Genomic DNA, 27,587 nt, shown 5'->3' on the forward strand with positions numbered 1-27,587 from the left:
TGACTGATGTTTATTATATACTTTGTGTTCTCATTTTGTATTTTTCTGTTGTGCACTTTTCTGTAATCTTTGGATGAAGGGCAGTATAAAAATTAAATAAAGAGTTGTAATAATAAAATGAAATACTTTAATGGGATCATCCTAAGTGAGTACGTGCAAATCAAGGCCCATTCTCTAACAGAAGCTTTCTGTGCTCTTGGAGGGTATGTCACTCATTACCAATAAAAGAGATTTGAATCAATGTGCGTCATTTAGGTCAGCTAGGCTGATTCCTTGTTGATTCTAATTAACTGTCCCTTGGTATTCAGCTCAGGCCTCAGTAAAATGATATAGCATTTGGGGGAAAAGATGCACCCCAGTAAGCCCAAACTGGAGGCCAAGATGGAGAAGATCTCCACAGCCACCATGTATTTTCCTTTTGTGCTCAGGTAGGTTGGGACAAAGGACAGCCAAACACTGCAAAAGACCAGCATGCTGAATGTAATGAACTTGGCTTCATTAAAGCTGTCAGGCAACCTCCGAGCGAGAAAAGCCACAACAAAGCTGACAGAAGCCAAGAAGCCCATGTAGCCCAGCACACAATAAAACATAAGGACTGACCCCTCGTTACAGAGCAAAACAGTTTCTTTGATCATTGTAAGCATGTCTAAATCAGGGAACGGGGGAGAAGTTGCCAGCCACACAGTACAAATGGTGGCTTGAATAAGAATGCAGGAAAGGACAATGGAGTTGGACAACGGTTTTCCCACCCATCTTCTCATCGTGGAGCCTGGCTTGGTGGCCATGAAAGCCAGAACCACAATGGTGGTTTTGGCCAATATGCAAGAAACTGCCACAGAGAAGATCATGCCAAAAGCAGTTTGTCGAAGGAGGCATGCCAGTGCTTCAGGCTGGCCAATGAATAGCAAAACACAAAGGAAGGAAAGCAAGAGGGAGATGAGGAGAGTGTAGGTGAGGTTCCGGTTGTTGGCCTTGACTATGGGAGTATCCATGTGCTTCAAGAATATTCCAAGGACTAAAGCAGTGAGGAGAGAAAAGGAGAGAGACAACGTGGTCAAAATTATCCCCAAAGGTTCTCCATAAGACAAGAAAGTTATTTGTTTTGGAAGGCACCCATCCTGAAAATGGTTTGGATATTGGTCCCCAGGACATTCAAAACAATCATCCATGTCTGAAAAAGAAAAGACAGAGTTATAGACATGGAAATCCATTCTGCCATGCTTTGCAGAATTTATGTACTGTAGAGCCTTGAATTATGATGCCTAGAACAGTTGTAAAAGAGATATCTTTATATTTAGAAGTAATATTCAGCTTTGATTGCCAAGGAATCTGCATCTTGGGTCAATGTCAAGAAGGTAGCAGTCTACAGGTCTGAGGTTTTATTCTTAACATCCACTATCTGGCTAGCTGGTTTGCCAGCTACTTCCATTCCTAGGGAGTGTGATAGCCTGGCTCCTGTTAATGGTGGTACAAAACTGACAACATATGAGACCTTTGTTAGAATGGCAATACTGGTTGGTCCTCTATTCAAGGTCCCCAGATTCAAGGAAGAGCTTAAACCTTTCTATTCCAGCTTGATGATTGATGATTGAGGTTATCTATAGGAGGATTGCTTATCCTGAGTTATTGGGACCACGTCTTTATTGTTATTGGACCCAGTCCTTTGGGATATTCTTTTTATAGTGAAGCAGAAGGCATCTGCTATAGTAAACTTTAGACATCTGAAACAATTTTCTTCTGCCAAGCATATGACAACAATTATGAAAATATATTCTGTAGGAATTAGCTGGAGATCTGCTCTTTTGTTGCTTTTTAAACCCTCCCCTGGCACAATGGATTAGTGCATTTGGCTGTTAACTAAAAGATTGGAGGTTTGAGCCATTGTATGTATACTTGTATATTTTATTGTGTCTGTATGTGCCCGGTTCAGATAAATTTCCTACCCAATCCTATCCCTCCCATGCTATTTACATATGTACACCAAACAAAAAATCTCAGTGGTGATATGAAGCAAGATCCGGATATAGCTTTTGAAGAGTTCAGTTTATCTCCTACCTTTCTGGTTTGAGATCTTCCCTTCTGGACATGGAAGACAATCGTAGCAGCAAGCAGGCTTCCCTTCCTTTTTGGTCCGACTGTAACCTAAATGGCAATTCTCATTACACACAGAAGGAGGTGGTGTCTGTACAGAAATAAAAGAAGATAATAGTTTCAGGGATTGCATCTCCCTGGCACAGCAAAGGTGGTGAAATCCACAGTTTAGAAATACGACAGTAATATAGGAAAATGCTTTTTTTTCCTCCCCAGAGAGCACCTTTTATGTAGAGAGAATTAGAGTGAAACCTCCTAGAATGTAATGTTACTGTGTTGTCAAAAATGTCTAAGATGCTATTAGAATGGGAAACAAAAAATGAACAAGTGAAATCTTCATTGATACACTGGGCAATGGATTTTGGTCATAATATTGAGATAGTGGCATGGGAGCGATTGTGAATAATGATATAAAGTTTACAGCTATTTATAATATGAGGGAAGATTATATTAAAATGATGTGTAGATGGTACTTAACACTCAATTGGCTTGCAAAAATGTACAAATCTGAATCTAGTAACTGTTGGAAATGTAAAGAAAAAGAAGATACCTTTTTCCATATGTGGTGGACTTGTAATAAGGCAAAAGCCTACAGGGAAATGATATATAATGAGTTGAAAAAAATGTTTAAGTTAACCTTTATTAAGAAACCAGAGACTTTTCTTTTGGGAATACAGTGGTACCTCGGTTTACAAACTTAATCCGTTTCGGAAGTCCATTCTTAAACCGGAACCGTTCTTAAACCGAGGCACGCTTTCCCTAGTGAGGCCTCCTGCCGCCGGTGCCCTTCCATTGTTCATAGACAGAGGTAAAGTTCGCAAACCGGAACACTACTTCTGGTTTGCGGAGTTCATAAACCGAATACCTTGTTAACAGGACTGTTCGTAAACTGAGGTACCACTGTAATGGAATTTGAGTTAATATATTTATGTATGTGACCACTGCTGCCAGAATGTTATATGCCCAAAGAAGGGAAGAAAAAAAAATGTCCCAACAAAAGAATAAAGGTTACAGAAACTAATGGACTATGTAGAAACGGCAAAACTTATGGGAGGAATAAGAAATCAAGAAGATCAAGTTTTTAAGACAGAATGAAATTCATTTACAGTATATTTACAAAATTATTGTAAACAAATTAAGACAGTAGCAGGCTTAATGTAAACAATGTGGAAGAAGAAGAAGAAGAAGAAGAAGAAGAAGAAGAAGAAGAAGAAGAAGAAGAAGAAGAAGAAGAAGAAGAAGATAACATAGTGGTTAAATAACATTGGTATAATTTCGATATGCAATAAACTAAAATATAAACAAGCTACCACAGAAAAAAGGGAAGTGGAGTTGAAATAAGAGAGTGACTGTGATTTAAATTTATTTTTATTTTGTATATTGTAAAAATTTAGAAATAAAATTATAGATAGATGATAGATAGATGATAGATAGATAGATAGATAGATAGATAGATAGATAGAGAAACATAACCTTAGTCCCTTGCTTCAATGGCCTGTCTGTTTAAAACACTGTCAGGTGTTGATTGTCCTAATTCTCTGTGATTCATACAATCTTTCAATATTTCTTGCTTCCAGTGTTAACTCCCCCCCCCACCATTATATGTTTCAGCATTAATATTTGTTTTCAATGGTGACCTTTGTTTGGTCAGGTTCTAAACATATTAGTTTACATGCCACGTTCCTGTGAGCATTATCTTGGAATATCACTACCTTAGAGACCAAAATCATGAAGCAATATTTCTTGAACTTTTTACAGAACACCTGGAGGTCCTCCAATTATAGGCATGCTCCATGCCTGTTTTTTTTTAAAAAAATACTTTTAAAAATTATATTACTGATATAGTAATGATTCATTCAATTTGGCTTAATTATTTTGATTCAAGTATGCATTTCAGTACATAAATTCATGTTTCCAGAGGTTTTCAGCTGTGTGTTAATCTCCCTATGTTCCCTGCCATGTTTGTAATAACTGCTTTGGAGGGTTATTTAGGTTGGTGAAATGGTTCCAGATAAGTGCAATGGCAATGGATCTTTTAAGCCAGTCTATGTGGATTTCTTCCTGCCAACCTAGCAGTTCGAAAGCATGCCAAGTGCAAGTAGATAAATAGGTACCGCTCCGGTGGGAAGGTAAACGCCGTTTCCGTGCGCTGCTCTGGTTCACCAGAAGTGGCTTAGTCATGCTGCCACATGACCCGGAAACTGTCTGCGGACAAACATCGGCTCCCTTGGCCTATAGAGCGAGATGAGTGCCGCAACCCCAGAGTCGTCCACGACCGGACCTATTGGTCAGGGGTACCTTTACCTTTAGCTTTATGTGGATTTCTACCCAAATCTAGCCAAGTTCTGAGGAGACATCGGATTTAACATAGAGGAAAGGACAGAAGATACTATAAAATGGAATTTACCTGGTTGAAGCTGCTGGGCCATATGATGGCATCATCATGAATTCTGAACCCCTTTTCTTGGGGGATTTGTGGGTCCACTTTTCCAACTTTGACTCTAAGAAAGGACTCATTTGGGAATGTGACCCAGTTGATAATATCAAAGCCAGCTACCAATGCTCCCTTTTGGTCAAAGGAAATCTCTTCTCCGGCACTATTGTTGAAGGAGACACTTCTCAGAAAGTGTTGGAGCTAAATTGCGGGTGGGGAACCATAATGAAGATCTACAAAAGGACTCCTTATTAGATAATAGAGATTACAGTTCACTTCTGAGACCTTTGGTTTATAATTTATTTAAACTATATCAACTGACCAATTATTGGTCTAACCTAAATTAAGGTTACTAGACATCCCCGTTTCCCGGGAACAGTCCCCGGATTTACAAATCAGTCCCCATACAAAATCCATTGAAGTTGAAAAGTGTCCCCGGATTCATTGAAAAAAATCTGGTAACCTTAACCTAAATGGCAATTCTCACTAAACACACAAAGAGATGGTGTCTGTACATAAATAAAAGAAGATACGGTAATAGTTCCAGGCTTTGCATTGTCCCAATTAAGTTTCAGTCTGCCAACTCCCAATCCATTGCATCACCAAACACAGAGATGTCTGTGAACATATGCTCCCTCCACGCCACTCTACCCTAGGCTGCTTCTCCTAAACCATACCTATGTGCTCAAAACTGATGTCCAATGTGATGTGCACTGCTGGTTTGTGATTTGGGATAGTGTTTCAGCTTTAATCTCTTCCTGTCAGGAGTGTGGGCAGGAGCCAGGCCCTGTGACCAGTAGGGCTTCGCAGGACTGGGGCTTTACTAAGTTTGCTCTGGAGAGGCAAGGCACAGGTGAGGATGATTGGTAACTCACAGCACCTGGTGGCAAGAGCTGGGAAGGGATATAAGGTCAGCATTTCCCTTTGGCTCTTTGCCACAGCAACATGCTTCCTGCCTTGCTGGATTTGTCTTCTTGACTCCTTGCTTCCTGATCGTCGGACCCTTGGCTCCTGGTTCCTTAGCCTCGGACCCTTGGCTTCCTGACTCCTGGCTCTCGGACCCTTGGCTTCCTGACCATAGCTGCCAAGTTTTTCCTTTTCTTGTGAGGAAGCCTATTCAGCATAAGGGAATTTCCCTTAAAAAAAGGGATAGCTTGGCAGCTATGTTCCTGACTCCTGGCTTCCTGACTCGTGTTCCTGCTCCCATCCTGCCGTCTTGCCCCCGGTCCCGACGTCCTCAGCCGGGACTTTGACCGCCCGTAAACCGGACCCTGACACTTCCTTAAGGAATCTGTCTCAGGAAAGCTGGCGGGTGGATACAGGGTTGGGGTCTGGAAGACATTTGTAGATGCACAGAACTCACATGAAGAGTTACATGAAGTAAAGTCTGAGAATTTTGCTTGAAGAGGGAGACCGAGGAAAGAGTGGGGGGAAATGAAGGAACCAGTGACATATATAGGAGGAACTGGAAACAACCGGTAGAGACCCCTTTAAGGTGAATTGGACATGACCCCCAGTGTCAAACCGGAATGTACAAAAATTAAGAGTCGTTCTGGAACACTCATAGTGAGAGAAAACTTTAGTTCCTTGCATATATGACGACTGACCTCACTAGTAATGAATGTGCTCAGCCTCTGAGGATACAATTTAGGGAATTGCTATTTTTAATATTGGGACGCCAAATTCTGGAATCAGCTAGGGTCAGTAGCAAAACTTCCTAAAAGGGGTGTAAGTGCAGCATGTGAAGAATTACTTGCAAAATTCACAACAACGTAATCAGACATAGTGGCACTGAGGATAGGAATCGCACAGTAGAATAAAAACAAAATTCCATGCATTAAGTTGGATCGAATTAAATTTTCTCAGCAACAAAAGATCTGCAAAACTAGAGGCTACCTTTAGCTGAGTGCAAGAAAGCGATATACTATATTTCCCCCTGTATAAGACGAGGTCTTTTACTTTAAAAATTGGGGGTCATCTTGCACACCATATCTTTAACCATATGTCCAGGATTTTGGCTTGGGCGGGCTGAGGCGGCCCCTCCTGCTGCTGTCCCCCCTTTTTTCTCCCCCTCCGGGTTGCATGCTGGCGACTGGCTCACCTCCTGAAGCCCCCCGCTGGCTTGACCACTGGAGCAAGAGCAACTACCACTGCTGCTGCTGAGCTGCCTCAGCTACCTCTCCTTGCCCTTCTTTCCTTCCCCCCTCTTCCTCTTTCAAACATGCACCCTGCCCCCAGCCCGTTGAACACCTTGCTCAGCTCAGTTTGGTCAATGGCATGGCCTGGCACATAGGGGGCGCTGCTTTCCTCCGGCTCTTCCTTGGTATCTAGCTTGGGAGCCTCCTTCTCCTTGCTTCCCAGCAGCAGCAGATGCCACTGAGGGGGGAGCAGGCGGTGCCCCACCTGCTGCCTTTGCTTCTGCACCACGGAGCGCTGCATGCACCTCATGCTGGAAACTTTGAAGGTGATTGCCCCCCAAAAGACAAACCTGCCACCGCAGATCATCCAGACTTTCACTTCTATTTTAGGGCTTGGTTTTCTTAATTTGGGGTTCAATAAAATAAGGTTAGTCTTATACGTGGGGGTGTCTTATACATGGGAAAATAAGGTCTAACATTTCCATTGATGGGATCAGAATTTTACCTGCCATGGTCGTTGTTTCAGATAGTCCAATGTCATTCTATTTGCCATTGCTCTGATTTTGAATCTGGAGTATTGCATGGCATGCAAAGCATGTGCCACAGTAAATAGAGCATTGTAGACACTGTAGCTTTGAGCAGTCATGCTCATTTCAAAAACAGAACCAGGAAGGCTGTCAACCTTCTCCTCCCCAGTGCATGATTCCTCGTGTTCCTTATCTAAAGAAGTATTGGAGAAAGAACAGATGAATGCCTGTTCCCAGAAAATCCGGAGAAAGCCGTCTTCTCTTTCTGAGGCAGGGTTTCTCATCTGAACAAATTTCTGGAATCCTGCAAGTTCCTTTGAGGAAACTGCCAAGGAGAGAGCACCATGGAGGAAATCGATTTCCCAGCCCCTTTGAAAGGGGATTGATGTGAATTCCATCTGCGCAGTCATTATCCAGACTTTTGATGTGGCGTGCATTGCTATATCATGTATTTCTGCAACCTTTGGCATCATTCTCAATACCATAATGGTATCAATTTCACCATTAACAACCACAGCATTGGCAGTGCTTTCTGTAATAACACGGATTGTTTCAGAACCATCAGCCACCATTTCATGGAACTCTCCAGAAAACTTAAGTTTCGGGAATCTTCCTATAAAATCAAAGCAGATACCCTTCTGGGCAAACATGGGAAGAACATTTTGTACAAATCGTTCTCCAGCATCATCATTCTGAGAAACCACCCCAATCCACATCCAGCCGAATTGCAGCAGAAGCTGGAGTATCCCATTGTACTGATGAGTCCCATCTGGGAAAATCCAGTGGGAGAAGAGAGTTTGTACACTGTGTTCCATCATAGGAGAAGAGCCATAGATGAGCTAAAAGTAAGGGCAGGAAATGGTGAGATAAAATGGAAAAGAAAAGTGGCAACAAATTGTGTTACGACCTATCACCACTTCTTAAAAAACTGCTTCAGCCATTATCAAAAATTTCTATTTCATTGAGGCCATAATTGTTTTGTCCTTGAGTTCTATGATGCACCTCCAATTTTTTAAGATGGCGAAGTACACAACTGTTCAAGTAACAAGCTGAAAGGATATTATCAAATCCAAGTGTACATGTTTTCATCTCTCCCCATGCTCCATGCGCACATCTTACCTGGGGCATCTTGTACATATGAAGGATGGTGGCCATCTGGAGACATGAATCTGAGTTCGATCCTCCAATGACAGCTATGGGAGTGTCCTCAACATCACACTTGTAATTAGGAACAAATCTGCCTTTCCTGGAGAGAACTGCTAGTGAGGCTTGATAGATCCATCTGGCAATGAAATGGCTATTATAGATGTGGAAGCCCAGTGAATCATTGGGTAAGATATGTGGGCTTTCATTGATCTCCCTCACAGCAAATGCCAAGGCCAGAATATGCTGGTAGAGTTGTGTCATTGGCCTGTAAGGAGAGTTACATATTGTATAACACTGTATGTTTAGAGAAACTGATTGCATACCCACAGACCAAGGAAATTTGTCCAGATAGGTTGGCATGTAGGTAGGGATGTGATTCCCTGTAGTGTCAACTCTTGGCATGGCTTTCAATGCTGTTAAGTAACATCTCTTTGTACATTTGCTTGCGAAACACTCACCTTTCCACTTGCTATTGTTTTCTGAAAAGCTCAGAAAGTAAAAATGTTTATACAGGTGAAACTCAGAAAATTAGAATATTGTCGAAAAGTGCATTTATTTCAGTAATGCAACTTATTATTTTTTATTTTTCTTTTAATTTTTACAAATGCTTTCTTTTGGAAATTCCACAGTAATAAAACAAATAGTTACAATAATACAAAATAAACAAAAATAAACATTGCTATTACTTTTCATTAATTACATTCCATTTATAATTGATCCGCCTAACAACAAATAATTACAATTACAACAAATAAAGGCTTGACATATCTTGCTTTGCATGTCATGCATCTATTTCATATATTGATTTCACCTTTTAAGTTGCATTACTGAAATAAATGCACTTTTCGACGATATTCTAATTTTCTGAGTTTCACCTGTATTTATGTGCATAACAACATTCACACAAAACTTGAATGAATGAATGAATGAATGTGGATTCAAACTCCATTGAATGAATATGGATTTAATCCATTGAAATATGAAGCATGCATGCGAGAAATCTCAAACACCTAAGGTTTTTTGTTACTGTTTTATGACTCTATTATGACTCTGATACTCTAATCGTTTGGAAAACAAATCTACCAGTGCAATGTCATATTGGTATGTGGACCTTTGGTGGATATACCACAACAGAATGTGACCATATTTCAAGTAGGAATGTACTTTTTGTTTGCAGAATGTAAGCAGCTTTTCCTGGCAACCATACTGCAACTGATGGTGGTGGTGGTGATAATAATAGTCTGCTTAAATGAGTTGACAGTGCCTGATCACCAAGTCATACAGGCACCGTCAAATGCTGATAAGAAGATCACTTCCAAATATGAGTGATTAACCATTTGTGGCAGGTTTGAAAAAAAAGCCAAAAATGGATTTTCTATATCCAAAGTATTCCATGGGAAATAGCCTGAAAACATAAATGAAATGAAAGTGAACAGTCATGTTTATACTCTCTTGTAATCTTATAATGGATAAATGCTAGTTTTAGACCTGCCTTATATATTTTAATTATGAACCTAAGGTTGCCAGACCTTGCACAAAGCATTTTGAGAACTTCCCCAGCCCATCATAAACATCTGAAGGACAGAGAAGGAGAAGTCGGAATCATCACCATCTTCTTAAATCACCGCAGACATATACTCATAAAGGATTTTAAAAAACATTTAAAATATATATGTTTATATAATTTTTTAAAAAACCCACAATTCCTTACAACATGTCATCAAATAATTCAGGAGAGGGAGGTTTGCGGAAGGTTAATATACTTGAAGCTATATAGATTTGAGACATAATGCCACCAATGATGAAGTCCCCAGACTGATAATATTGGTGAAGAATTGGAAGTGGATCTCTAAAAGAACATGGAGCAATAGGGACCCTGCACATTATCATTCAGGTGTTCTTGCTTCAGAAAGTCTCACTGGAATGCCCACAAAAATTGATCTTCTCAGGGTAAGGAAATCAGTTACCAGTTTGAGACAGCCTTGGATCTAGCATGAGTTCTGAAGGGCACAGGGGCTATTCACTGTGTCCTCCAGGCTTAGTTCATAGTGTTTATGTGGCTTCTGAAACTCCCCTGGCATGACAAGAAGCAGAAGTGATCATGATTAATTTGATAAGCAGATGGGAGATAATTATCAGTTCTGAATTGTAGGTTTTCTATCAGATTGCAAAAGAAAATCATGTTTACCTTATCATAGCCAAAGTCTCAGCTGGTCCTATTCAGTAGGGAGAGTTATAAGGGGGCTTAGCAAAGGCGGGGGGAAGTAGAAAAACAAAGTCAGTCTGAAATCTAATATATCACTAAAAGTAAAATATATCACTATAAGTAACTATTTTGTAGGCAATTGTTCTTATATGTGGAATAATCTTTGCACAACTTAAATTTGGCTATAGCTTTATTTAAGATAGGAATCCATTTTGGGGATTAATCAAAGTTTTCCAATATTCATTTTCAGGTACTGATGTCTACAGTAAGGCCCTCAAAAAAGGAAATCCAATATGAACAGAAGTGTCTTTGTGGACCTCTGGAAAGTGACACCCACTTGGATGTTTGGAGATTGTATGACACATTTTGTCTATTTGGCTGACAAACATGGCAAATGGCCTGGGGTGGGGGAATCAAACAAATTCCTTGATGACTTTTCTTTCTTTCATTGACCCTAAACCAGGGGAATATCTGCTGGAGATATTTGTTTTGGGATTGAATTTCTCCGTAGTAATTACTTCTGAGTGTGATAGGCTTGTTCTTTCAAATGGTAATTGATTGGGACTTAAGTCATGTGTTCCTTTATTCTCAATCAATCAATATAAATTTATCATTCTAGCCAAAGGCCATGATGAACAGGCAGCAACAATACCAATAAAACAATACAGATCAAACATCCATAATATGAGCCAACATCCATTATATAAGGCAGAGGTTGCCAAAGACCAGGGCCGGCTCTAAGGCAAGGCTGGGTGGTGCAGGGCGCCAGGCCGCCGGGCCACCAGGGGGGCACCGTGCGGCTGCGGCTGCTGAAGCGGCGCCGCACGCTGCGCCCGCCAGACAGCCGCGGTGGGAAACGGGGGGGGGGGGCGCCTGATATGCTTAAGACGGTCCTGCCAAAGACACCAACAAATTGAAATCCAACTTAATTTCAAAGTAAACCTCCAGTTCACCACCATAATTTATAGAGCTTTTATCTAATTTATCTCTCTCTCTCCTTTCTTTCTTTCTTTCTTTCTTTCTTTCTTTCTTTCTTTCTTTCTTTCTTTCTTTCTTTCTTCTTTCTTTCCAGCCATCTTCTGTGTTACAAAGCTATTGTTGTCACTCTAAATAAAGAAACCAGACCACTTCTGCTGGGGTATACCTGCTTGCTTGAGTCTGAAACAAAGGTTTCAGAAAGTGCAAACTTTGTTCTCTATATAAGAGACAGGCTAAAGGTTAACCGCAAATACAAAGTCTGTCTGCAAATGATGGCCTCCCAAGATTGCAGTGGGCATCACATGAAAAGCAGCTCAATAAAGGCTTTTCTTTAAGGAAGCTCAGAAGAGTTTGGTCAGAGAACTAGCTCTAACATGCTCTGTTCTAGGAAGTGGATACCAAGACGAAATTTGGGTGTTTCTAATTAGTTGTGGTTCCCTTCTGGATTCTATCCAGAAGAGCCAATCCCTTAGTTGACACTTAATGTCAAAGCAGAGCTCGATTCTAGAAAATAATCAAATTTCCATTTGATTAAATAAAAATTGCTATGGTTTTTTTTTGTTTTTTTTACATGACATTTCATGGAATCTGAGGTTTGGAACTAGTTTGGCTATCAGAGGAGGGGGAGTGACATTCTTTCAAGCCTGATCTATGTTTTCAGCTGTTGGAAATATTTCACAGTTTATATTAATTTAAAATACATTATCTGATAAGACTAGTTTGTCCTTTCTACAAGAGAAAGACCAAAACATGCCAACTTTCCTTGGTTGAAAAATGCCCAAAGGACACCATTTTCTGTCTTGAAAGACAACTGAGTGCATTTCTGGGGGTGAAGTCAAACTGCTGAAGAATCACACCCCCCCTGCATTTCTTGCCTTTCAAACTCTGAGAAATACCAATAATGCAGGTGGTTTCTCTACAGTCCCACAACTATTCTCCTCCAGAAGTAGCTTGCTGGGTGAGGTGAAGCTTCTACACCAGCTTCCTGGAAGATGGGTTGCTGATGCTTCCTAAGGGGGATAAGGAGATGGGGAGTTCAGTGTAGCTGAAATCTTCCATTGTGTGCACCAGATTGTCTATGCTGGTGCATTTACACTGCCGCTTCTGGTTTCCTCCGTGCTTTACTGTGATGAATGTGGATGTGAAAAAGAAGGACTGGAAGGCTTTACTAGTTCAATGACATCATGTTTAAAGACTGATCACTCACGTATTCACACACTCCCCAACGTGAAATGGACACTTTAGCTGAGGCTCAGAATGATTCAAAAGTGACTAGTGCAATATTTTTTTGCTAATAATAACTCTACACACATACACAGAGAGCGGACTGGGTTCACAACTAAGTACTCTTCTTAATTAACAAATACACTATGAAAAACTAGGAAAGAAACAGAACAGTAAATTTAATGTAACCTTGATACTAAGTGAAACATAACTGCTGGTTCACATAAGGACAAATTTAAATATATAACCAGGTCTTAATGATGACTACACTAATAAAGTCTTCCATACCATATTCAATCACATTCTTCCTTTGTCAGAGTAGTTTAGTTTAGGGCTCATCAGTTTAGGGTGCATCAACAAGGAGGTCTATATTAGGTGTGTAGGTTGAGATATTACAAGCTGGGAACAAACTTTAGAAAACTTGGGGCTCAGCCATAGGTGCCAACTTCCAGATTGATAAATTCGGGATCGGCAGCTGCGTGGAACCGGAAGTCGTGCTGCGGCCATTTTGGAACTGGGCAGAGCGACACCGGAAGTTGCTTCTACACATGCTCTGCCCATTTCCAAAATGGCCACAGCACCAGAAATCGCTTCTGTGCATGTCCAGAGACTCCAGACATGCCCAGAAGGAGCCTCCCCGGGCCGGTAAGAATCCGGGGGATTTACATTTTTTTTTAAAAAAAACACAGGGCTGCCAGCGGGAAATGGCTGGAAAAACGGGGGTTTCCCAGGGAATACGGGAGACTTGGCAGCTATGGGCTCAGCTTGTAATGACTTGCTGTTTTCAGAGATGGGAGAATTTATGATTCTAGACAGGTTCCACATTACCCCACCATCTCTACTAATTCAGTCCACCTTGATGATGATCTGGAAGGGATCCTATCTAATTGCTAACTGCATACATTGGAAAATGAAGAGGTTTAATCAGTGGAAAATTTAACTAGACTAGGTGGACACCAGTTCTTTAGTTCTTTCTTCTTATTAACTGCACCCTGCTGTTCAACTCAGGTCTCAGCAAAATAGCATAACATTTTGGCAAAAAGATGCAGCCAAGTAACCCCAAACTGGAGGACAAGATAGAGAAAATCTCCACAGCCACCATGTATTTCCCCTTGGTGCTCAGGTAGGTTGGAACAAAGGACAACCACACACTGCAAAAGACCAACATGCTGAAGGTGATGAACTTGGCTTCATTGAAACTGTCTGGCAATTTCCTAGCTAGGAAAGCCACAGTGAAGCTAACAAAGGCTAGGAAACCCATAAAGCCTAGAACACAGTAAAACATGACAAGTGAACCTTCATTACATTCCAATACAATTTCTTCAGCCATTGAATGGATGTCAAAGTGCAGGAATGGAGGGGAAGTTGCCACCCACACAGTACAAATGGTGGCTTGGATAAGGGAGCAGGAAAGTACAATAGAATTTGACAACCTCTTCCCTACCCATTTCCTTATCCTTGACCCTGGCTTGGTGGCCATGAAAGCTAGAACCACAGTGGCGGTTTTGGCTAATATGCAAGAAACTGCCACTGAGAAGATCATGCCAAAAGTGGTTTGTCGAAGGAGGCATGTCACTTTATGTGGTTTGCCAATGAATAGCAGAGCACAGAGGAAAGAGAGAATGAGGGAGATGAGGAGAGCATAGGTTAGGCTCCTGTTGTTGGCTTTAACTATGGGAGTCTCCTTGTTCTTCACAAAGATGCAAAACACAAAAACTGTGATAAAAGCAAATAATAGAGCAAATGTGGCCAAAATGACCCCCAAATAGTCTCCATAAGACAAGAAAGTTATTTGCTTTGGAAGGCATCCATCCTGTTCATTGTTTGGATACTGATCTTCTGGGCATTCAAAACAGTCATCCATGTCTGAAAAATAAAAGGTAGCATGAACACTCTGTGTACTATGTAATCAAACAGGACTATATTTATAAAAGGAACTTTAAATATGTATCTCGTGCCAATGTCAGAAAGACTGATCAGTAATTACTTGCACAAGAAACCATATATGGCCAGCCAAGTAATGCAGGTATTGGACCCAATATGAAGAAACCTAAGTCTAGCAAGGAAGACATTTTCTGTCCCTGGATTCCACCGACCAGGAGTTCTCACTTCCTCCATGGTGTCTGTATTTGCTGGAATTCCTTCTCATAGCCCTGTTCTGCTACAGCTTGAAATTAGGTGCTATGCTCAAGAACACATACATCTCAGTAGTGTTGAGGTGCCAGTAAACGTCTGCTGATTTGATTAACTAGCAAACCCAAGTGCTTTTAATGAGGTTCGTTGTGTGTAAGCTTGTGATTGGGTTGGCTGGTCACCAGACTTTTACAGTTTGTTAAAAGACCCTATTAGTTCAATGTGCCTGGGTGTGATGCCACACCTCCCAATAGAATGTTGTTATGCTCTTCTGGTGAGCGCTGCAACTCTAGAGTCGTCTGCGACTGGACCTAATGGTCAGGGGTACCTTTACCTTTACGTTTACCTTTACCTAAAGGTAAAGGACCCCTGACAGTTAAGTCCAGTTGCGAACAACTCTGGGGTTGAGGGGCTCATCTCGCTTTACTGGCCAAAGGAGCCGACGTTTGTCTGCAGACAGTTTTTCTGGGTCATGTGTCCAGCATGACTAAACTGCTTCTGGTGAACCAGAGCAGTGCACGGAAATGCTGTTTAACTTCCCGCCAGAGCGGTACCTATTTATCTACTTGCACTTTGACATGCTTTCGAACTGCTAGGTTAGCAGGAGCTGGGACCAAGCAACGGGAGCTCACCCCATCATGGGGATTCGAACCACCAACCTTCTGAGCAGCAAGCTCTAGGTTCAGTGGTTTAGACTGCCTCTACCAAAAGCGTCATGGGCTTTGAAGAAGTACGAACTCAGGGCAAAAGGGAGAAATTAGTTAAGAAGAAGGCACGTTTGGCAAATCCTCACCATAATCAACTCATGCCTGGAAAACTATGTCCCCATTGTGGAAGGATGTGTGCAAATCCAGAATTGGCCTCCACAGTCACTTATGGACACACTGCTAAGACAATCATGTAAGACAATCTTACTTGGCTATGAGTGATTGCCAAAGAGAGAAGAAAGAGTGGTGCTTTGGAGTGGTACTGATCCATCCAGGGATGAAGCAAGGCCATCCTGAGCTGCAGCCAGGTCCGGAACCAAATCAATAGCCTTGCACTATGCTTAATCAGGGTTTTAAATCCTGATTAAGCATGTATTGGGGAGATAGGAATTAGGGTTTAAAACCTTGATTAAATAAGCAGTTGGGGGGCTCCCCCACTCTCCTTGTGATCTGACTAAAGTCTTTTGACAACACTGCCCTAATATACACTGCATGTTGCCTAATATAGTTTGTGAATAATGTATGGAACACTTCTTACCCTTCTTGTTTGATATCTTCCCTTCTGGGCATGGGAGGCAATCATAGCAGCAAAATGGCTTTCCTTCCTTTTTAGCCCTTCTATAGCCTACATGGCAATTCTCATTACACACAGAAAGGGGTTGTGCCTGTCCATTAATAAGAGAAGAGAACCATTTGGGAGTTTTATATCACTGGGCCATCTAAAAAACGACATTCAAGAAATTGTTGTTGTTTAGTCGTTTAGTCGTGTCCGACTCTTCGTGACCCCATGGACCATAGCACGCCAGGCACTCCTGTCTTGCACTGCCTCCCGCAGTTTGGTCAAACTCATGTTCGTAGCTTCGAGAACACTGTCCAACCATCTTGTCCTCTGACGTCCCCTTCTCCTAGTGCCCTCAATCTTTCCCAACATCAGGGTCTTTTCCAAGGATTCTTCTCTTCTCATGAGGTGGCCAAAGTATTGGAGCCTCAGCTTCACGATCTGTCCTTCCAGGGAGCACTCAGGGCTGATTTCCTTAAGAATGGATAGGTTTGATCTTCTTGCAGTCCAGCACCATAATTCAAAAGCATCAATTCTTCGGCGATCAGCCTTCTTTATGGTCCAGCTCTCACTTCCATACATCACTACTGGGAAAACCATAGCTTTAACTATACGGACCTTTGTCGGCAAGGTGATGTCTCTGCTTTTTAAGATGCTGTCTAGGTTTGTCATTGCTTTTCTCCCAAGAAGCAGGCGTCTTTTAATTTCGTGACTGCTGTCACCATCTGCAGTGATCAAGGAGCCCAAGAAAGTAAAATCTCTCACTGCCTCCATTTCTTCCCCTTCTATTTGCCAGGAGGTGATGGGACCAGTGGCCATGATCTTGGTTTTTTTTGATGTTGAGCTTCAGACCATATTTTGCGCTCTCCTCTTTCACCCTCATTAAAAGGTTCTTTAATTCCTCCTCGCTTTCTGCCATCAAGGTTGTGTCATCTGCATATCTGAGGTTGTTGATATTTCTTCCGGCAATCTTAATTCCGGCTTGGGATTCATCTAGTCCAGCCTTTCGCATGATGAATTCTGCATATAAGTTAAATAAGCAGGGAGACAATATACAACCTTGTCGTACTCCTTTCCCAATTTTGAACCAATCAGTTGTTCCATATCCAGTTCTAACTGTAGCTTCTTGTCCCACATAGAGATTTCTCAGGAGACAGATGAGGTGATCAGGCACTCCCATTTCTTTAAGAACTTGCCAAAGTTTGCTGTGGTCGACACAGTCAAAGGCTTTTGCATAGTCAATGAAGCAGAAGTAGACGTTTTTCTGGAACTCTCTAGCTTTCTCCATAATCCAGCGCATGTTTGCTATTTGGTCTCTGGTTCCTCTGCCCTTTCAAAATCCAGCTTGCACTTCTGGGAGTTCTCGGTCCACATACTGCCTAAGCCTGCCTTGTAGAATTTTAAGCATAACCTTGCTAGCGTGTGAAATGAGCGCAATTGTGCAGTAGTTGGAGCATTCTTTGGCACTGCCCTTCTTTGGGATTGGGATGTAGACTGATCTTCTCCAATCCTCTGGCCATTGCTGAGTTTTCCAAACTTGCTGGCATATTGGGTGTAGCACCTTAACAGCATCATCTTTTAAAATTTTAAATAGTTCAGCTGGAATATCATCACTTCCACTGGCCTTGTTATTAGCAGTGCTTTCTAAGGCCCATTTGACTTCACTCTCCAAGATGTCTGGCTCAAGGTCAGCAACCACACTACCTGGGGTGTACGAGACCTCCATATCTTTCTGGTATAATTCCTCTGTTTATTCCTGCCACCTCTTCTTGATGTCTTCTGCTTCTGTTAGGTCCTTACCACTTTTGTCCTTGATTATGGTAATCTTTGTATGAAATGTTCCTTTCATATCTCCAATTTTCTTGAACAGATCTCTGGTTTTCCCCATTCTATTGTTTTCCTCTATTTCTTTGCATTGCTCATTTAAGAAGACCCTCTTGTCTCTCCTTGCTGTTTTTTGGAAATCTGCATTCAGTTTCCTGTATCTTTCCCTATCTCCCTTGCATTTTGCTTGCCTCCTCTCCTCCGCTATTTGTAAGGCCTCGTTGGACAGCCATTTTGCTTTCTTGCATTTCCTTTTCCTTGGGATGGTTTTCGTTGCTGCCTCCTGTATAATGTTACGAGCCTCCATCCATAGTTCTTCAGGCACTCTGTCCACCAAATCTAAATCCTAAAACCTGTTCCTCACTTCCACTGTGTATTCATAAGGGATTTGATTCAGATTGTATCTTACTGGCCCAGTGGTTTTTCCTACTTTCTTCAGTTTAAGCTGGAATTTTGCTATAAGAAGCTGATGATCTGAGTTACAGTCAGCTCCAGGTCTTGTTTTTGCTGACTGTATAGAGCTTCTCCATCTTTGGCTGCAGAGAATATAATCAATCTGATTTCGATGCTGCCCATTTGGTGATATCCATGTGTAGAGTCGTCTCTTGTGTTGTTGGAAGAGAGTGTTTGTGATGACCAGCTTGTTCTCTTGACAGAACTCTTTTAGCCTTTGCCCTGCTTCATTTTGAACTCCAAGGCCAAACTTGCCAGTTGTTCCTTTTATCTCTTGATTCCCTACTTTAGCATTCCAATCCCCTGAGAACATCCTTCTTTGGTGTCATTTCTAGAAGGTGTTGTAGGTCTTCATAGAATTGGTCAATTTCACTTTCTTCAGCACCGGTAGTTGGTGCATAAACTTGGATTACCGTGATGTTAAAAGGTCTGCCTTGGATTCGTATCGAGATCATTCTGTCATTTTTGAGATTGCATCCCATTACAGCTTTTGCCACTCTTTTGTTGACTATGAGGGCCACTCCATTTCTACTACAGGATTCTTGCCCACAGTAGTAGATATGATAGTCACCCGAACTGAATTCGCCCATTCCCTTCCATTTTAGTTCACTGATGCCCAGGATGTCGATATTTATTCTTGTCATCTCATAGAAATAATTTAATGCTAATGTGACTCAATGGGATTTTTACTGAGAATGCATTGGGTTGTGTACAATGCTTGTCATCCTCAGAGTAGACACATCATGTTAATGGATGTGACTAACTTAATTTAGTTAATTTTAATGGGTCTACTTTGAGTAGAGCTTAACTGGCTACAACCTCCTCCCCCATTTTGCAACTACTACTCTTGTTGCATTCTTGGAACCAGTCGAAGCAATGATTCTTCAACATCAGTTTCATTGGACTGGTCATTTGCAGGTGCCTGATTATCATCTTCCAAAGCGACTACTCTATTCCGAACTTAAAAATGGAAAGCGTAATGCTGGTGGTCAACAAAAGAGGTTTAAAGACTCTCTCTAAAAAAAATCTATTAAAAAATGTAGTATAAACACCGACAACTGGGAAACACTGGCCTGTGAGCGCTCCAACTTTAGCAAAGGTGTCATGGGTTTTGAAGATGCTTGAATTCTGGACGAAAGGGGGAAATGTGCTAAGAGGAAGGCACGCTTGGCAAACCCTCACCATGATCAACTCCCGCCCAGAAACCTATTTCCCCACTATGGAAGGACATATGGATCCAGAATTGGCCTCCACAGTCACTTCTGGACTCACTGTTAAAATTGTGTTTATGGAAGACAATCTTACTCGGCTACGAGTGATCACCAAAGAAGAAGACATCTAGATCTGTATTGTCTGCACTTATGGCAGCAACTTTGCAAAATTTCAGGTAGAGTTCCATCTGTACCTTACCTGGATATGCTGCGGATCGAACCTGGGTCCTTCTGCATGTGTAGCAAATGTTCTACTGCTGAACTACAGTTCACCCCAGACAAGACTGTGGAGTTACGGGTGCAGTACAAATGCAGCAGTGGAGCCAATCCAGTGCTTCTGATAATGCAGCTGACCCTGCCTCTCTCCATCCAGATAAGGAACAGCAAACCACCTCCTGAGAAGCTAAGATAGCAGCTTGGTCCCACATGGTGAGCTGCTTCTGGTTATAGCTCCTTAAATATATTATTTCCCTGTTACATCTAGTTTTACCTAGAAGAATGTATTTCCACGTATCACAGTGAATCAATTTTTTTAGCATTGAGGAAAAGTCTGGAGACACCCAGAAATTGACCTTACCTCGTTGAACGTGCTGGGCCATACAATGATATAATCATGAATGTTGAACCTGTTGTCTGGGGTAATCCGCGGGTGCATTGTACCAACTTTGACTCTAAGAAATGATTGATTTGGGAATGTAACCCAGTTGATAATATCAAAGCCACCTGCTAGTTCACCATTTTGGTCAAAGGAGAACTCTTCCCCAGCACCATTGTTAAATGAGGCACCTCTCAGTAAGTGGTGGAGCTAAATTGAGAGAGGGAATTCATGAGGATGAATGAACATACATAAATAAACAGTAGGGTGATATGTATCACACTGAGTAATTGTTCCTTTAAATTTATTCATGGAGAAGAATCTTAGTAACTGTAAAAATAGTCATGTTTATTTATTTATTGCATATTATTTTTCACTCAAACCTAGCCAATCAGTGCAGGAAACTCAACGAAGTTTACATAATACAAAGTCATAAAATGAACCAACATAAAATAAATGTATAACAACAACAACAACAACAACAACAACAACAACAACCAGAGATGAAAGAATTTTACCCCAAAATAGGAAACCCTGTATGGAACTTTTTTTTTTTTAAGCACATAAACATAAGGCATAAATGAATATTCTAGATGGAATATTCCCTGTGGAACGCCCTCCCACCAGATGTCAAAAAGAAAAACAACTACCAGACTTTTAGAGGACATCTGAAGGCAGCCCTGTTTAGGGAAGCTTTTGATCTTTAAGAAATTAGTGTAGTTTAATGTTTCTGTTGGAAGCCGCCCAGAGTGTCTGGGGAAACCCAGCCAGATGGGTGGGGTATAAATAATAAATTATTATTATTATAAATAATAAATTATTATTATAAATCATTATTATTATTATTATTATTATTATTATTATTATTAAAATGAAAGGTTTTTTTCATGTCCTTGCTCTCAAAATAAACCAGGGTAGGGAAAAACCCAAAGAGGTAAGAAAAAATACAATTAAAAAGAGTCATATTTAAAGCATTTTAAAACCATTCAGATTTAAAATAATAATAATAACATCTATTTAAAAAAACAAAAAACCAGCCACATATCCTCACAGCTAATAATATCAAGGCTGCTGTGAACAGTAAATTTCAGCCACCAAATGCCTGGGTGAGCAGGATTTTTCTTTTAATTTGCCCTGAATATTAATAATGGGGGAGAGATTACCTGCCATGGCTCTTGATATAGAATCTCCCATTTCTCGCCATCAATCATTGCTCTGTGTTTGGATGAATGGATGGAATGCAAAGCATGTGCGACTGCATATAGAGCATTGTAGATGCTGTAACTATGGGCAGTCATGCTCATTTCAAAAACAGATCCAGGAAGAGTCTCCAGCTTCTCTTTGCCAGTGCAGGATTCCCCATGTCTGTCATCTAAATGTCTCTGGGGAAAAGAACAGATAAATGCCTCTTCCCAGAAGACCCTGATAAAGCCATCTTCTTTTTCTGTAATGGGGTTTCTCCTCTGAAGAAATTTTTGGAATGCTAGAAGATCCCTTGAGTGAATTGCAAAGGACAGAGCACCATGTAGTAAATTTATGTCCCGATCCCTTTGGAAGGAGAACGAAGTGAAATCCATCTGGGCTGTCATAATCCAGACTTTTGCCTTGAATTGCACTTGTATGCCCTCGATTTCTGCAAGCGCAGGCATCATTCTCATTGCCATAATGGCATGAACCTCACCATCTATGACCACAACATTTGCGGTGCTCCCCAGAACAACACTGATAACTTCAGAACCCTCATCCACCATCTCAGAGAACTGAGCAGAAAACGTAAGTTTGGGGAATCTTTCTATAAAATCAAAGCAGATACCTCTTTCGGCAAACATGGGGAGAACGTTTTGGACAAATCTCTCTGTGCTGTTGTCGTCTTGTGAAATCAGCCCAATCCACACCCAGCTGAAATGCAGCAGTAACTGGAGAATACCCTGATACTGAAGAGCCACAACAGGAAACATTCGATGGAAGAAGACGTTTTGAGCTTTGTTATTCATCACAGGAGAAGAGCCATAGAGGAGCTTAAGGTGCATTTTTTTAAAAAAGGAAGGAAAGAAGGAAGGAAAGGGAGGGAGGGAGGGAGGGAGGAAGGAAGGAAGGAAGGAAGGAAGGAAGGAAGAGTTGGTGTGAAGCAAACACTAAATAAAATTGAATTCAGATTTCAATTAGCTTCGATTCTTGTTAACCAAGGGGATTAAACAATTATTTATAAATGTGCATTTTTTTTTTAAAAAAAATATCACACATATGAAAGGCATACAGCTATATCCTCAAGTCCTAATGGTACATTTCTCCTGATTTTAACTTGCCCCCTATAGTTGCCTCCTGAAGCCCTTATCTAGGTGTCCTGCAGGTTTAGAGGGTGGTGACAAGAAAAAAAGGTTGTTTTGGTTGTTGTCCCTTTTCCATAGAGATGCCTACCTGGCCCCAGCATTAGGATCCTTTTGGCCTCAGTTTAATGTGTTTGTCTTCTCCAAGACATTTAAGGGAATATAGTTCTCTTGCTTACTGTTGTTTCTGTATTACATATAGTCAGGGGAGCTTTCTTTCTTTCTTTCTTTCTTTCTTTCTTTCTTTCTTTCTTTCTGTTAAACTTAATAGTTTCTTACTTGAACTGTGCTTGTAAGTAGCTTAAATACATTTTGTATTAGACAACAAGTCAATTTAATTAATAATGCCAACAACAACAATTTGCAACTTGCGTGACAAAGGATTCCACTGTCTCAATAGCTAGCTACATGATAGATAGATAGATCGTTCATCATTAGTATCTGTCTATATCTATCTATCTCCATTTAAAATTGGCACCAGGTTCAACATTTTCCCATGTGGCATTGAGTGGGTGAATTTAAATTAGGAAGGGTTGAGAAGGAAAAGTTGCAACTTCATTTCAAGACTGGCATATTTTAGCTTATGGAATCTTTGCGTAATCTACTGTATATTAATTAAAAGTGTAAAGCCCATTGAGAGATTTCTCCTTTTTTAAAAATGCCAAAATACAGACTAGGAGACCTTTTAAGGATATTTGGAGCTAGGAATGTCCATCGGCTTTGTTGATATCCCAACATGTGGGATGAAATAGGGTGATTCAGGGAAGGTTGCCACATTGCACCTATTACTATGAAACCGGGCAGGCTCCATCTCCTCTGAATGGCCACTCTGACATTGCATCAAATTCTGGCAGAAAATTTAAAAGCCACACACTTTTCATTTGTTCTTAAAAAAAACATGATTTAAAGGTGTCCTGCATCACCCTGCCCCCATCTCAGATTTCCCTGCCTATAATGTGACAGGCTTAATCCACTCTAAAAGGGCTCCTGTACCTGCAAATTCCATCCACTTTCACCAAAAGTGGAAAACAATATTTTTCCCCCAGTCATTTTTAGATTCCCTATTATAATTAATAGAATTACTAGAGCTTTCCTTTACAGAGAGCAACTCAGAAACGAGAGCACAGAGTGACTCAGAAATACACCAGTTTTAAAAAATAAAATAAAATGTGCAGAGACAAAGCAAATTTTTGGTCCGTGCGAAGACCTATATGGGACTGCGGCCACAAAGAAAACGTGTCAGGCTGGATACAGAAATGAACTGACATTCTAGTGTATTATGTTCAGGGAGATTTATTTATTTTAATTTTATGAAATGAATTTGGGATCACTCATGTGTTCAAACACCACCTTGAAGCCAAAAGAGACAAAGTCCAGGAGAACAATAATCCATGTTCCATGCATGCATCTTACTTGTGGCAACTTGTACATGCACAGTATGTTTGCCATGTGGAAAGAGAATTCATAGTTAGGTCCCCCAATGACTGCTACTGGAATGTTCTCAACATCACACTTGTAATTAGGGATGAATCTGCCCCTTCTAGAGAGTAGTTCCAATGAGGCTTGATAGGTCCGGCATGCTCTGAAATGGCTATTATAGATGTGGAATCCCAATGTTGCATTAGGTAAGATCTGGGGATTTTCGTTTATCTCCTTTATAGCAAATACCAAGGCCAGGATGTGTTGATAGAGCTGCGTCATTAGCCTGCAATGAGAGCTATAAACTGCATCAAAGGAAATCTTCTACAGAGCAGGAGATCTATCTTTCTATATCTATGTATGAAATTGTGCAAAAATAGATTATATGGCCGCTGCCGAGGGAAGTTGTGGAAACGAAAGGATACAAACCTGGACTACCTTGCAAAAGCAGTGTTGAGATATCAGATCTGCCAGGGCTTTTTTCCCCAGCTGGAACTCACCAGAACTCACTTCTGGCACTTCTCAGGTGGGTGCCACTGTCATTATAAGAGAACAAGGGAGTATTCATGGTGAGTTCCAACACTCATTTTTTTCTAGAAAAAAGCACCCTTTCATAAACACCAAAACTTATGAGAGAGGAGGATGGGGGGGGGGAGGTCAAAGGGGAAAATATTCCTTACACCTGTATGATATGGTTAAAGAAACACAAAACTGCTTACATACATAAGGTCAGCATCAGAGACGTCTTGGGATGGATGCATATCGAAGTTTATGGTGTTTGGAAATATATAGATCTGTGACATAATGGCAGCGATTATATAGTCTCCAGACTGATAATATTGGTGAAGAATTGGAAGGGGGTTCCTGAGCGAACACTGAACAATAGAAACCTTGCATGACACCTGGGGAAGCAACACTAACACCAACACCATAGATAATACCATCTTGCAAGCAAATCACAGCACACAACAGTTCATCTTTCAAGCACCATCGTTCAAGCTTTGCTCAGCTGATGCATTGCAAAGGATCAGGGTGACAGAGTTCTCTGTTCCTATAGCATCAGTTCTGAATGGCTCAAGGGTTATGAATAACATGGTTCATAGTTTTGCATATGGCCACGGGGGCTCCTTAGGAGTGGGGAAAAGAAAAAAAAATGACTAATTTGATAATTATACGAGAGGTAATCTCCTGTTGTGGCTTGAATGCAGGAAAAGAAAACAAGTTTATTACATCTCTTCTTGTCCTACTCAGATTAAGAACAAGAATGTGAAATCTCTTAGAGGAAAGATCAAACTATACGTAATATCATAAAAATTTATTTCTACATAGCATTGTTCATATAATAATCTGGAATCGGAAGAAGATGTGGCCGAAAGGAACTCAGAAAGCCACATTAATGTCTCACAACAAATGAAGCTGATCTGTAGAAAACACAACTTGAAAAAAGAGACAATGCACATATTTTTGTAAATAAATTTATTAATAAATAATAAAAAAGAAAGCTCAGAAGGAACTCAGATGTAAAACTTCAGTGGCCACTGATTTTACATAAATGGAAGTATTGAAAAGGGGGGTGGGGGAGAGATTATTCACGATTGCTTTCCTGGTAAAGTACAAGCCTTCCCTCTTTCCAAATTTTCAAAAAACTATCTCCCTGTTTCACTTTTCACTTCTCCCCTCTGATAATGGTTGGAAGCTGCCCAGTTGCTGTTCCAGTCCTAGTGGATGAGGTGGTATCAGGGAAGGTTATAGAACTTCAGCAGTTAAAGAGGCATTGTCTTCAAAGAGCCTCAAAGAAAAAAATGGACAGTTCTAACTGTGTTCATAACAATCAAACAGTGGTAAGGCCTTATGAATGAAACCTATGAAGCTGTTGGTGGGATTTTTCACAACAGTGCTCCATCCTGGATCCTTCATTTGATAGGGGAATGGAGATAGGAATAGAGCCTGCAAGATCTGTAAGTGCTAGTGAATTAAGTGGGGGGTGACTCCCAGGTATGTGTGGTTAGTATTGTATCATATTTTTAGTAGTAGTAGTAATAGTTGGCACTTTGCTGATTAAATCGGGTCTCAATGAAATAATACAGCATTTGGGGGCAACACATCTGACTCAAGGAAATTTGTGGAAGTATCAAAAGCACCATTGGGTAGATTAGTTCCAGGTGTGGAGGCATAATGTTGACAAGGCATAATGACTTGAACAAGAATGACCTTCCACATATGCATTTGAACCTTGTCCTTTTGAAGGTCAAAACCAGCACCTTCATTTCAGGCAGGAAATAAATTAAGTACGGGGGGCGAATGTATACAGTCTACTTTTTGCATGAGGTTTGGGGGCACTTTGCCCCCTGTCAGCTGCCCACCCAGCCTCTATGTTAGAGCTTCACTGAGATACTTGATTTCTGATTAACAGGGCCACAAAGGATCCCCCCCTTCAAACCTGTCAAGCTTCAAGGAATCCGATCCCTCCCATGGTGGCAGCCAAGAAGCAGATAAACAAGAAGAGCTCTTACCAAGTCTTTTATTCAATATTCACAGCGGAAGGCTTAGAAAAGGTGCCTCTATTTCAGTAATGGTTCTCCTCTGAGTAAAGTACCACCCGCTCCATCTCTCCCATTATACGCCATCCCTGCGTCGGCTGATCTGTGCTTTCTGCCTCTGAGCTTTCTGTTCTCCTACTCTCAATCCCCACTGGGTCCTGGGAGGGAGGGGTCAGGAATGCTTTCTAAAGACACTGAGTCTGTCGGCTGTCTCTCCTCTGGTGCTTCCTCCTCCTCCTGCTGCTCTCCCAATATTTCCCAGCTTCTCCCCTCTGCAGCCCCTGAACTATGACCTTCTGCAAACTACTGTTGTAAATCTATACTGTCCTCCTCTTCTCAGGAAGGTTCAGGAAGAGGGGGGATGGTCTCTACCATTCCTCTTCAGTCTAGCCTCTGACAAAGCCTCAATTAGTTACTGAATTGGTTTCCCCGGAAGTACCATTGGGCAAGATAAGCATAGAAGTGGAACTGTAAGGGTATTGGGATGGAGGGTTAACTATAGCACAGCAAAACTCAGGTTGGGCTTAGCCTAACTGAAAGCTTGTTACCCTGAAAATTCTATCCAATAATGAATTTTATTTTTTTAAAGATTCCCCATTATACTCAATGCGGCCAAAGAAATGAGTTTTGGACCAAATTAATGAATCAGATGAAATTGCCCCGGCAGGCAAATTATCCGGTGCAGCGACAGTGGTGAAAATAACTCAGACAGATACTGGGGTTGGGTGAAATCAGTTCACATCTTTATTGACTACTGTGAAAGGTGGGGTTGGCATGGTACTAGGCCGAGGATCCAGCTCCTCATTCCACCAGTCAGTGCTGATGGAATGACACTCTTTTGGGATTGGGAAATACCCCCCTCCCTAGCAGTCACTGGTGTGGTGTAAGCCACACATCCAGGAACTTGCCAGGCAACTGGAGTGAGAGATTCCCCTCTATACCTGCCCCTTCTTGAGCTACAGGCTTTTCTCCAGCCAGCTTGATTCTGTTCCTCACAGAAGAAAACTGGGCAGGGAGAACAGATATACATTAAATTTGCATTAAGTTTCATGTTACTTACATTTTCCCCAATTTT

General features: G+C 41.2%; 2 protein-coding genes across 2 annotated transcripts; both read right to left on the reverse strand.

The window, feature by feature from the left end:
• Positions 1-260: 260 nt before the first annotated feature.
• LOC118095646 (vomeronasal type-2 receptor 26-like) lies at positions 261-10,178 on the reverse strand. The gene is made up of 6 exons (XM_035136892.2): positions 10,048-10,178; positions 8,310-8,601; positions 7,169-8,029; positions 4,499-4,726; positions 2,056-2,182; positions 261-1,171 (listed from the first exon to the last, which is right to left on the reverse strand). The coding sequence occupies exons 1-6, from the start codon at positions 10,122-10,124 to the stop codon at positions 261-263; spliced, it is 2,496 nt and encodes an 831-aa protein (XP_034992783.2). The 5' UTR covers positions 10,125-10,178.
• A 3,530-nt stretch (positions 10,179-13,708) lies between these two features.
• LOC118094874 (vomeronasal type-2 receptor 26-like) lies at positions 13,709-24,829 on the reverse strand. Its single transcript, XM_060282237.1, has 6 exons — positions 24,696-24,829; positions 23,967-24,258; positions 21,390-22,244; positions 20,209-20,436; positions 16,123-16,249; positions 13,709-14,610 (listed from the first exon to the last, which is right to left on the reverse strand). Exons 1-6 carry the CDS (start codon positions 24,773-24,775, stop codon positions 13,709-13,711), a joined length of 2,484 nt encoding a protein of 827 aa, XP_060138220.1. The 5' UTR covers positions 24,776-24,829.
• Positions 24,830-27,587: the final 2,758 nt, after the last annotated feature.

This window comes from Zootoca vivipara, chromosome 13, assembly GCF_963506605.1.
Source record: "Zootoca vivipara chromosome 13, rZooViv1.1, whole genome shotgun sequence".
NCBI classification, from domain to species: Eukaryota; Metazoa; Chordata; class Lepidosauria; order Squamata; family Lacertidae; genus Zootoca; species Zootoca vivipara.